General features: G+C 38.1%; 1 protein-coding gene across 3 annotated transcripts in view; it reads right to left on the bottom strand.

Moving 5' to 3' along the window:
* Positions 1–2,880: 2,880 nt before the first annotated feature.
* The window catches only part of PPM1A (protein phosphatase, Mg2+/Mn2+ dependent 1A), a 34,714-nt gene continuing 24,777 nt past the window's right edge, over positions 2,881–12,817 (bottom strand). For 2 of the 3 annotated variants that reach the window (XM_063159746.1, XM_063159745.1), the window contains one exon: positions 2,881–10,760. Coding sequence is in view for 2 of the 3 variants with exons in the window: in XM_063159745.1 (XP_063015815.1) it covers positions 10,731–10,760 (30 nt within the window). In the remaining variant the exon portion in view is untranslated. Of the gene's footprint in view, positions 10,833–12,817 lie in introns of all 3 variants that reach the window. The other variant, XM_063159744.1, reaches the window with a different exon arrangement.

Here is a 12,817-nt window from a genome sequence, read left to right as displayed (position 1 = left end):
ACCCTCAGTCTAATACCTGAAACAGGGCCCATAGGGCTGGCACCTATCAATATTTCCTTACAGATCAATAAAGTTTCCATACTGAGCTTTAAGAGTGTAGAAGCATTAAGTTAATACATTTCTGCAATTAAATATTTGCATTATTTTAATTCATGCTGCACATTTCATTGATATTACTATCACTAATAGCCTTCTAAATCAGCTTTCTGCTTTGCTTTCATTTTCTCCCTGAAACTGATTCCTGACATCTGACCAGTCTCCAGTTCTTTACTGGGAGTTAACAACAACCAGCTGGAGGAGTGACTTCACTTGCTCTCCTATTCCAGTTCTATGTAGCCTGCTAAAGCTGTACGTGAGCATTAAAATCCCCCAAATAAAAAAACAACTTTATAACAACTGCAAATACAAAGATCCAAAATCCACTCTAAAGTGCAACTTCCAGATACTTACAACATGAGCTAAAACATCCTCGGGATTAAGACTGATTTAATCTGACGGTGCCACTTCATATTCTTCAGGTAAAGACTCCTCCTGTAGCTCTGACAGGGATGATCACCAGAAGAATAAATTACTCTTCTAAAATAATACTTCAAAAGGCTTCTGGCATTTTGGAAAAGGTAATTTGGGTAAGAGGGAAATGCAGGAAAAAAACAACCCCACAGCTCAAAAGACTTGGAGGATAGGCTTGTTCAAATAATCCTATTCCTCTTGGCCCAGAAACTCCACAGGCTGTTTTCAAAACAGACTAGAAAATGTTTTGTTTCCTTAAAACCCATTTTAAAAAATCTTTTATTACATGCTTGTAATGTACCCTGAATTGTTTTGCTCCCTTCTTATAGCATGGGACAGGAGTCAAATTTCAGAGGAAGGTGACTGTTCTCAATGGGTTCCACTTGGTGCTCATGAGCCTGAACAAACTCTGGTCTCTGTTCAGAGTAGCAGGGAAGAGCCATGGTGCAGCTCCAGCAAGGTGAAACCTATAAAGAGATCAGCAGGACACTGGACAGTGTCACAAACACTTCTATTGCTGAGGAGCAGAGGTAAAGACAAGAAAACACAGAGCTAATTGTATTTCCTTCATATCTGCTCTACTGTTCAAATAAACTCCTTGTTTCAAATGTCTGTTCAGCAAACCCTTCATTCCAGACAAGTCTAAGCTGTAGGTCACAAAGTTTTCAGTCCTGTTTAATAGGATTAAAAACCCATAGTAAGCATTTTCTTAAAGTAGAGCATGTACCCCAGAAAAAGCTGCTAATTGGGAAAAGAGAATAAATCTCTCCCACAGCTGGGGCTAAGTAGGACCTTTGAAAGGCTACAGATAATTTTAAACTCTCCCACTTCCAGTAAAAACACAGGAAAATTTGCACTAAAATTGGTATGTACAAATTAACTTAATCAGTATAGGAATTCTCATTATATTATATATATGATATATATTTTATATATTATACATATTATTACATATGTTATATATTATATTGTATATATTATATCCAGCCCTGCAAGCTCACAAATGAGTGCCAGCACCATGTTCACCCAAGAACATGTCCCAGAGCCTCTCCTGGGTATGTGTATTTGCGGGGATAATTGTCTTAGTTATTTCTATCACAGAATCATGAGGGCTGGAAAAGACTCTGATTGAGTCAAACCTTCAGTAAATTTAAGATCTTCTTTCTAGTTTTTACCAAATTCTCCTCTGTTCCTTCAGAAGTTGTTAGAATAATCTCCTATATTCTTAAAAATTGCTGAAGACTAAAACTGAAATGAGTGAAATGACTTAACCAGGCTTCAGGGTTCTGCCTCTTTTTAAATTAGCTCACATAAATGCAGCCTCATGAAATTCAGCCACAATGAACATCTGCAGTTGGCCTAATATTTCTTTCTAAACAGCTTGGATGGAATTCAAATTTATTATTAGATGTCAGGATTAAAAAACCCCATTTAAACAAACCAACAATGCTATTCAGAGGTATATTATTCTTTGGCTTTGAGGAAAAATACATTAAAATGCATACTTTCAGTTAGATAGGATAAACCAGTCCTTTTATATACTCTGAGCTGGAAGACACAGGGATATATTTTGTCTCCCATGTCTGCTCCATTAATGTGAACCAAGGCTAATAGTCAATCTTATCATAACAATTCCATTTTTTTAATCCACAGAAAATACCCTTTTCTTTTGCTAGACAATTCAGTGGTTCTGAGTTTTAATCCTTAAAGGGATGGGGCTGAATCTTTAAGTTCCTTTAATAGACAAGTTTGCTCCAGGTCTCAGGTGACAGCAGAATCCCCTCCTGCCCCCTCCCCAGATTGAATTCATTTAATCCATGTCAGAATCCTTCCAGCTCTGTCTATAAAGATTTCCACAGATGACAAATGTGAGCTGGTTACATCCAGGCTCATTTTTCCTTCAAATCATAAAGGCTAAAACCATATTTATTTTAGCCTTTAGCATCCTTAAATTCTTAAAATTATAATACAAAGGTCTAGCTTTTATTTTACAGTACTGGATCCGAATCAGGGCAAAAGATACAAATGTATTTTGCTCCTGTGTGATGAAGTATTCCAGGAGTTGGGCATCCTAATCCATCTCTAGTTCTCTTGGAAGCCCCAGACCAGGCAGCCTCTGGGGAATGCTGGGGCTGGAGCCAAGCACATGCAGCTTTATCTTGGAATTTCAACATGAAAGGGGAAAAAACAGCAAAAAGGAGGGAGTTTAATAATTGTAACTAAAAAGTGATCACGATAAGCCCTCAGTATTTCATTTTAATCTAACTCCCTTGAGCCAGAAAACTGAAGGAGGCCTGGAAAGTTTGTAAATCAGGGACAATAAAAGAGATGTGAGGATGGTTTGTGCAGCACTCAAATACACACACACAATGTAATTGCCTGTTTTATTTAGTGGAATCACTTTTGTAGATTAGAAATATTTCCAATTCCCGTTTACTCCAATGCAAGCCTCCACCATCGACAGGCGTAACGCAGTTTTGTTCAACTGATTCCAAACCAAAAAAAAGAAAAAAAAAGAAAAAAAAAAAAAGAAAAAAAAAGTACAATCTCAAAAGTTAAGTTAGAAACTAAGTTCACACATTTTCTTTGGGACCAGGAATCTGTACATAGTACAAAATATACATTTATTGAACTTTCTGTAAACACACAGTTTGAATTGTGTAAAACTGTAAATAGTGGGTGAACTACGTGGAGAATAATTTATTATATATTGTTATACATTCTACTTAAGGAAAATAGTTATGCTCTTGTATATTACTCTGTTAAATTTATAAATTCCATAATGAAGCTGTGTAATCTGCAAACATGCTTTTCAAGCTTAAATCTCTCCATTCGTAACACACATTTATACAGGTCATCAATGAAAAAAGTTACACTTTCCACAAAATAGATATAAAGAGGTCATGAATTTTCTAAAAAGACAGGCACAGCATGTCACTACAAACGAGACTCTTATGGTGTGGAGTCAATTCTGTGAGAAGACAGGTGAAAACTCTCTAATTCAGCATTTTTGTACGTGGTCTTAGGAACAAGACAGATGCTAGAACCCAAAATCTCTGCTTATAAAGATTTATCAAACAGCTGGTCCTGGAAGTCAAAGCTCACGCTTTGCAGATATGCAGCACTCCCTGGCTGGGAGAACCTCAGCTTTTGTCTCCTACCAACTCTTGGTCACGAGTAATTGAGTTTTCCGAGCAGTGAAATACCCAGCACCATTTGCCAAGAACATTTGCATAATTCAGCACTTACTCCAGAAAGTGGATTCCTGGCACCAAAGAGTTAGATGTGGTTAAAAAATACAATTTAACTCTTGGTGCCCAAGGTCATCAGCAAAACCAGGCTGGGAAAACCCAACTCCCATGGGCTGCAGGGCATTAACCCATGGAATGTGGGGTGACAGCATCCCAGCACTGGGGACTCTGGTGAGCAATGCCCAGTTTCCAATTTAAGGGGCTGGAAATTCCAAATTCTCAGTCTGGCATCACTCAGCAAGAATAAAAAGTTCCCCTATAAACACTATCAAAGATCCCTTCATAGAACGGTCCATAGAATGGTCTGGGTTGGAAGAGCCTCAAAGATCATCCAATCTTTCAGAAGTCCATCACTGGACATGGATATAATTCTATGTAAATTCAGCACATTTATTCCTACATTTTCAAGCTCTCATTGTCTTTCCATTCTGGATACATCATTTTGGATTTCACTGATCTGCAGCTAAAAGCACTTCATCAAAGATCAAATCTCTTAAACTGTGCTCTTCTAAGGTTTTAAAAGAAAAAAATTCTTAGATGTTTAAAGAATTAAGAAATTATCTCAGATTAACCAAACATTTTGCTTTTACATCATCACTGTCTTCCCTTTGGCTTTGAAAAGCTTTTTCAAAACCTAAACTGAATAAAGATAACATTTGTTTTTCATTCCAAGAGAAGTGGGATAGTTAAGGCTCCAACAACAAGTGCAGAATTTGTATGTTGTGAGCAAAAGCTCCACGAATGTCAGCAGCATGTAAAGTTAAGTTTGTGCCTGATTTTCCCTAGCCTGACTCTAATTTTCCCCTGCAGTGTGAACAGAAATATTGTGATCCAGCCTGAAACCCCAACAGTGAACATGAAATTGGGTACCCAGTATTTGCACTGCTCAGACTGGCTGGAATTCAGTAACAGCTGAATTGAAACTCTGGACCTTGCTCTACAGACATCAATAGAATAAAAGTATTGATTGTTTGAGGACCTGCAGTTTGTTTTCTCATTATTCCTAAAGGTATTTCTCAAAATAAATAACAATGGCAGCTCCTTCAACTCCAGAGGCCTCCTCATAACACACATGGGGAGTCCTGTCCACCTGGAAAAGCCCCAGATTCCCACCAAGCTCTTCAGAGCCAACACTTCAAGGAAAAAAAAGGAATTTAAGCTTTGCCTCAATGTTACTGAGCAAGCTGAGAAGTGCTGATGTTGTGCTCCTGAAGGAAAATGGTGCCTGACACAGCACCCATCCCTCAGATACACGGCTGGTCACACAGTAGTGAGGATCATTGGTTTTATTCTTCTTATTTTGGATAAAAAAAAAAAATAAGAAAGCAGGTGCCTAGTGATATTTTAGAAAGTACTAGGGCAGGAATCAGTTCAAGTTATATCTAAAAATCTGGTTATGCATAAACCATTCTATAAACCTGACCTGTCATCCCACTTCTAACCCAAAGTTTTGACACTTTTAGATTTTCTTGGTTTATAAAAGGCATTTTTTAAGTTAAGCCCACTTTCCCAACTTTTGTGGTGCAAAGGTTGGAGGGTTTTGTGGTCATTGCATTTAAAGCAAGCCTCTTCCAAAACAACTTTCCTAAAATATCAATATCACTCCTGTTCCCTTAGCCTGGAAGCAAAGACTTTAGAAGAATGTGTACAAGAGATGGGAAAAGAAAAATCTGTATTACTGCTACTCAAAAGGAACACCTAACAAAAACACAGAGAAAATGAGGAATATGCACAAAGCCTAAGTAACTACAAGTCAACAACTCTGACACAATCAGGAGATTAAAGCTCCAGACATTTTTTTCACATATTAAGCAAATGGTAGAAACACTTGTCATTTTTCTAGAAACAAATTAACAATGTGAGACAATGTAAACTCAACTTTTAACATGTCTATATCTTTTCTACTTGAATGCATTTAGTGGTCCATGATGCTAAACAGAAGCTTCAAGTTTTCCTACAGCTTCCTGACCTCCTGAGAACACGTGCCACAGCCCAGGTGGCTGCTACCTCATTTGTAAAGCAATGTTATTAAGCAAAATAAGGCCACAGAGTGCTTCAGATGTGCACACCTGGGTCTGCACAAAGCTGCAGACTGTGCAAGCACTCCAGAGAAAAAGCTCACAAAAGATTGGAGTCTCTGATCAGTATTTCAGACAGGTCAGTCAAAATTATTTAGCCACAGAGTGATACTTTTAAATTCTGCTCCTTGCTTACAGCTTATAGCAGGAATCACATTCTTTTTTTTTTTTTTTTTTTTTTTTTTGTGCTACAGCATCCTGGAAATTCATGTCTGGAGCCTCTTTTCACCACTTAGAGAGTCAAAAACCTCCCCAGTCAGATGGAGAGTTTACAGCCTGAACTGGCCCATAAAGGCTCAGCTATGATCACCTCAGACACAGGTAGCTGTAGTAACAAGGAGCCACACTCATTATCTAGGAGACTTCATTTTCATAGCTGGTAAAGCTTGGCACCAAGTGACAATTCATTTTCTACACAAGAATGTCAGGTACAGCCCTGTAGCTCTACAGCTTTGCTGCCTCTGAACCTGTGCAAGGTACATCAGGTTTGTATCAAATACTGAATTTGCCAAAGGATGAGGAAAAGGGCACTGGCTTTCCTCAAGGTTAGCTTCTTTTAGACATGGCCAAGTTTAAATACCAAGAACTGAAACACACCAAGTTTTCTGTGCACAAAAGCAGTTCTAGAAGATGCAGGCAGAGATGGAGGTGAACACCTTGCCATGATGAAATCCTGATGTACATTGAACTAAGGAAAGCTGTAACAACCATATCATTAACCTAATTGTGGCAGCCATGCTGTCTCCTACAGGATAGAGATCCAAACTTGCAGAGAATGTGAACACAGAGGAAGGTTGTCAGCACAGAACTCACACACAAGACATTCAGACCAAAGTTTGATGGTTCCAGTTTAAAGAAAAGAAATGTTTGTAAAAAAAAAATTGTTTAAAGTGAGGAAAGATCTGCAAAGGCCAGATGCTCCCTACACAGGCCATCATTTATCTGGGTGTGGTTTCCTAAACTGTGGCAGGAGGGGTGGGGCAAGCATTCCTTTGCTCTCAGTCCTGTCTCCCCACTCTCAATTTTTCCCTAGCACCAGCACCTCACAGCTGGATTATCAATTTACCCAGCTCAAGAGGACAGCTTCTTTCTTTCCCCTAACTGCACACCTACTTAAGGACAAGCACTGGCACAAAAAAAGGCAGTAGGGGCAAACTAGGAGCAATGGTTTAGTCTTGGCCTAAGATCATGAAACCACATCCTTAGACCATAAACTACTAAAAATGGAATGCAATAGGAAGTGTCTCCTATCCCAGTGTATAAAATTAAGGCGGGATTCTTATCAGGGAATCAACTGAAGAAAAAACTGATCCCTAATTTTGTTAAATCATCTTAAGCTTCCAACTCCTGAACTGAGCAAAATGGCTCAGACACGAACCTATATAGTGACAGCACCAGCTTTGCAATAAATAACGTAATGGACATTGAAGTCAGTTTGCTACAAGTAAATGTTGAAAAGATCAGCTTTGGCACCTGCAGGAACTCTCAAGGTAATGCTCCCATGACTCATCTGCTGCTCAGCATTCACCAGGCACCTCTGACACAACCTACGCCTGCCACAGCTCACAGCAGTTCAACCACAGGCTGATGAAATTCCTCTCTCCAGTTCTGACTCCAGCTCACAGTTTAACTGAGCAATGGCTGTGCCTCCAGGTGCTGGTGCTGCTGCTCCTGGGCCAGCTGAGAGCAAGCCCAGCTGAAAGGCTCAGGCTCTGTTCCTGCCCCAGCAGAGTACTGGGGTCTCTAAGGATACAAAGGATTTACAAAGCCTTGCAAATCTAGGATCCTACTTAATGTCACTGCATTTAGTTCATCCAACATTGGTATAAAGCACATTTTAGAAGCTTCTGTCTTGAACATATTTTTGATGCTGAATTAGTGAGAATTATTTGGAACAGTTGTCTATAAAGCAGTTACAGGTATTCTCCCAGAACGATCAGCCAAACATTTAATCTGACTATAAAAAAACTCACAGAAACTGTAGCCAGTGAAGCTGTCAAATGTAGAAGGAAAACAAAGTTGCATGGCATACGAAGCAAAGTAGCTTTACAAATGTCATTTCCTTTTAAAAACAAGCAAATCGGGACCATTCCTATTTGAACATGTATTTAAAAATACATCTGTTAACATCACACAATTTTCATTTTTGTCACACATGAATCTTTTTCCAAGAGGGAAATAAATAGCACACAATATTTCAAAATAAAAATTGCTGCCTTGCCCCTGAGGTGCTAATGTTTTTAGCATTTAAAAAAAAAAAAGTTTCTGGTGCAAGAAGGAGATGCACAAAGGTGCAAAAGTGCCTTTTTTCTTTTCAGAGCAGTGAAAAAAGTACAGCTTGCCTCTTTTCTAGGATGCTTTATATACTTAACTGGTTTATTCTGTAGTCAAAGTCTGTATCTAAAATGGCAGTGTTTATGCATACATCACAGTTCAGTGCTCTGAGCTCATCAAAACGCTGAACGTAGGCGAGAGAGAGAAAGGCCTGAAACAGCCTCTCTGCCACTACCCTCAAACCTACTCACATCACCTGTAGCAACAGCAGAATTATTTTCTTTCTAACCTTCAGGAGACCTCGTCAGAAGAGGCTTCAAAAAATCTCCTTTGTCACTGAGACAGTTTAAGTGATTATGGTTTGAAGTATGGCTTTTCACACCACAGTTTTGCTTCCGATTTTTAAAGTTTAAAACTCAAAGGTTCCACAGTCCAGTTCAAGGTTTTGCAGTTTCCAAAACTAAACTTTAGTCTCTAAGAAAAAAAAAAAGGACAGAACTTTATCTGCCTAGTCCTAAATTAAGTTGAGCTTTTCGCACTAATACACCATGTATTATTAAATATGCTCGTTAATTAGGTGCCTGTGAAGCTATAACTTAACATCATTATAGTTTTGCACTCTACAACAAAATTAGACATTTTAAGCATTTATTCATAGGTAGGTAAGGAACTGGTTCTTTAAGCAAAAATTGCTATAAATTTATAAATACAAATAGTGCTTATGTTTTCTTCATTCATGCTTGAACAGATTACAAACTGAATACAATGAAGTTACGTTTAAGCACCCCACAGAGACAAGAGGGATAAAAGAAAAGTTTGCTGGTATATACTATACTTAGTTCCAAGACACTATAAGTTACTTTTTCACTGTTCAGTGTTCCCTAACTCTGCATTAGTTTTAAGGCTATATATACAAATATGTATGTGTCAAAGTTAGGGAAAGACAAATATAGCAAAATGCATTGTACTACATTTTCCTATCAAAAAGTAATTATACACCAAGTTCTGATTCTGTTTAACTGCAGTAAATGTTACAATCTACTTGTTTTACTGATTTTCCTTTTGAGGAATCTGCCTACTAAATGAGTAAACTACATATTAAATACAATATTCTCAACCAAAAAGACAATACAAGGTGCACAAAACAGCAGTTTTGCAAACACGACTGACTTGAAAACTTAATTTTCGTATGCTCAATGGGAGAAAGCTAAGCTTAAATCAAATTAGTTTATTTTCTTATAAAATTTTAAATTAGAATTTTAAACAACAAACAGTTAAATATTGTCAACATGCTATACCTCAAATCACAAGTACTGTTTAACCACTAGTCTCTCATTCTAAGTAAGTGGGTCAATTAAAAACACACACCATAAAATGTTAAAGATTGTCAGGCTTTGACAAATGTATTTTTATCAAACAGTAGGCAAATTCAAACCAATGCACATCTTCAGTAGGGAGGGGAGAAAAAAAAAAAAACAACACCAAAAAGCCTGAAAAAACTAACATTTGTAAAAAATAAGGTAACGGATTAATCCCACATCATCCTCTAGCATATGGCTATGTCTTGGGCAAGAATCAAAATCCTTCCCATTTTAAAAATGGGCTACCAATTAAGAAAAATATTCTTCCACAAGTAAAATATCATTTACAATGGCACTGACATTTTAAAAGGCAGGAAAAGAAGGAATTACACATTTATGGGTAAATGTCTTGTTTGTTAAATCAAGCTTTATTGATAAAATGGAATTCAAGAGTATTTTTCTTGGAACAGCAGCAGACCCAGCCAATCAGGATTGTAAAAATGCTGCAGACTCCTACTTTATGTAGAAAGTTGTCTTCGTGCTCAGTGATTAGTAGTTTCAGGTAAGGGTTAATGAAAAAGAGGTGCAAAGAACCAAGGTGTTCTAATTCAAGATTGGTACATGTATGAACAGGATACTGTTAACAGGGCATGATTTAACTCCCACTGAACTCAAAAGCACAAATCCCTTCGACTCAACGTGAGAGCAGGAGTGCATCCAAGAAAATGATGTATGTTTGCTGAAAAATGTGCACTGCTCCTAAGTTATTTTTCCATGGCCAAGTGAAATTCACACACTGTAATTTCTGGTAGGTTGCCCATGAGTTCAGCTTTCATATCAACTAAAAAAGTTATCTTTAACAGTTTTGTGCACCTCTTGAGCACCTAGCTGGCTAGGCTGCTGCTCCTTGCAATCCAAAACCACAACATGATTTTAAAAAGGGATATATATTGTTGCATCACACAAGCCAAAACATTTCTTCTAACCTTTATAGTGATTTAAAGCGGTTCATAATTAAATATGAGCATTTGTACAAAGACAATTGCACTTTACAAAAACAAAATCATACAACATAAATTGCTGGAGTCTGATTTACAACATGAATTTATGGTTTGAAATCACGTTTACAGAAGTCTGTTTTACAAAAAAAGATCAGTTCCTGGGCTAGATGTTGTACTGCTGTAGTCACTCTCACCAACACATCATATTCCCTTCTTTAATTAAGGTTGAGGATGGATGTTAAGAAGGGTCACTGAGGTTGGGCTGCACTTTCATTTGCAGGATGAAAGGTGAACTCCACAGCTAGATGAGCAGTTTTACCACATATCATCAGTTGAGGCAGAATCCTTAAAGAAAAAAGAAGGAACCCTTTAAAGTCTGGAGTGCCCATTCTTGCGGCCGTTTCTGGAAAATCCAGACTGAAAAGGGTAAAGACTTAAATCATTTCAGGAGTCTCTTTTCTCTCCCCTTTCAGAAACAGCTTTTAAAAAGTATCTAAACCCCACATATTCTTAATTAACAAAACATCAGAATCAAGAAATTTCAAAATATGACTGTTCTATCAATCCTGAAAACAAGCTCCTGGGCATGTAACTCAAAAGCATTTCCAGAGCCTTTCTAGCTATTTCCTGAGTAGTTAGAAGTGATACAAAATGGAATCTCTCAGCTCACAGGTGTGAGAAAAGAGCAGGATGTGCTCATGCCATGTGTTATCACCATTATCATCTTTTGTCTTCTCAGCCCTCCCTCGTTGCATGGGAGGATACAGACATCAACTGACACCCTGTTATAACTCAGAGCTATTTTAACACTTTTAATTTAAGGTTACAGAAGTGTAGTTTAGGCAACTGAAGGAAATCGTAATTTTGGATGGTAATAAAACTGCAAGGGGAAAAAAAGAAATGTATGCAACAAAAATAAAAATATTGAAAGTAGAAACATGCTGTGCTCCCAATCATAATTCTATGGCCACACTACTTGGTATTTCAATTTATCCAATTCCTGAGTGTCCCAAAAATTCATTCCATTTAGGCCCACAGGCAACAGCAAATTTTGTATAATGACCACAAGCCTGACAAATGTTTAACCAATTCCTGGTTTAATTAGTATTTAATTTTACCAAGTGTTTTTTAAAGCATTTGCCTTTGTGTCAGGCCTGTTTCCTTTTCCCTTGCTCTGTATTCAGCTTTCTCCACCTCATCAGGTGGGCTCACAGGTTAACCAAGAGCAAGTGGGGCCACAGCTCTGCAGCTGAAGTAACAGAGCTGAATCAGCAGCACAGGAATCAGAGCAAACTGCTCTTGTGCACCACCTTTGGTGGTTCCAGCATCATCTGCTCCTTTTCCCTAAGCAATTAAGGGGCAGGATGGGCTTTTACAACAGCTCATCCTGGTGCTTCCACAGCTACACCTCCCCATCATTACTGAGGCTGCAGGAGGTAGAAATATTACTTTTCTCCAAAAGCACTGCCTTAGTGACTCCTTGGAGAGGAGAGAGGCTAATTAAGTCTCTAGCAATGCCACACATGAGAATTTCTTAGCAATGTAGTTCTGCACCCTTCATTCAATCTTGCACACAGCATCCATTGCAAACCAGAGAGGAACAGTTGGCACGGAGGTGTAGTTAAAAAAACACAAACTGAAATTGCCCTTTGCAAAAGTACCACCTCCAGCTTTTCCTTCAAGACCAGAAGTAGCAAAGGAAAGCAATTAGATGAAAGCAAAATGGTTGTTTCAAGAATGAAGAATAAAAGCAGCATGACTAAAAATGCAGGAGCTGCTTGCCAACTATTCCATATGCAAATTTCTGTATCCCAGTAGCCAACATGATCACAAAGTTTGTGTACTGTACATTTGTAGAACAGCAACATACTACAGAATGTATTTTGAAGGTAAAGCATCCTCTTTCAGCCCCTATTTAGAAATTTTAATGCTCAAAATAGAACGAGGGCTGCCAAATAAAACTAGTGCACAGTTGTGAGGCCAACGCACAATCTTCATGTCTGGCTGCATTTCACTTCTGTCACATCCAAGCATGGAAGAAATTTCTGCTGATAGTTAAAGGATCAGTTTAACTGCTCCATGAGAGATTGTATTTTCAGTGGCAGAATGTTGTTTCTGGTGGTTAAAGTGCCACTGGAATCATGCTCATGTTCACTGTTTGGTTTTTCTTCCCCCCATCCTGACGGTGGATTTATGTCTCTCAGCACTGACATGTAAGAACCCAAAGTGTTTGCTTGCTGTAAGATGCTCTGTGCTTAAGAATAAAAGTGTTTACACAGTCCATTTGGTAAACTAATGTATTCTTAACACATCCATTTAACCTTTAGATATAGCATTTTTTTCTTGATATTTAGGAAAAAATGTGTCCTATGAAGAAGGGGGAAAAAGGCTCCCCACGACTC

Source organism: Melospiza melodia, chromosome 6 (genome assembly GCF_035770615.1).
Source record: "Melospiza melodia melodia isolate bMelMel2 chromosome 6, bMelMel2.pri, whole genome shotgun sequence".
Lineage (NCBI taxonomy): Eukaryota > Metazoa > Chordata > Aves > Passeriformes > Passerellidae > Melospiza > Melospiza melodia.
This window is presented reverse-complemented; position numbering and strand designations above follow the sequence as displayed.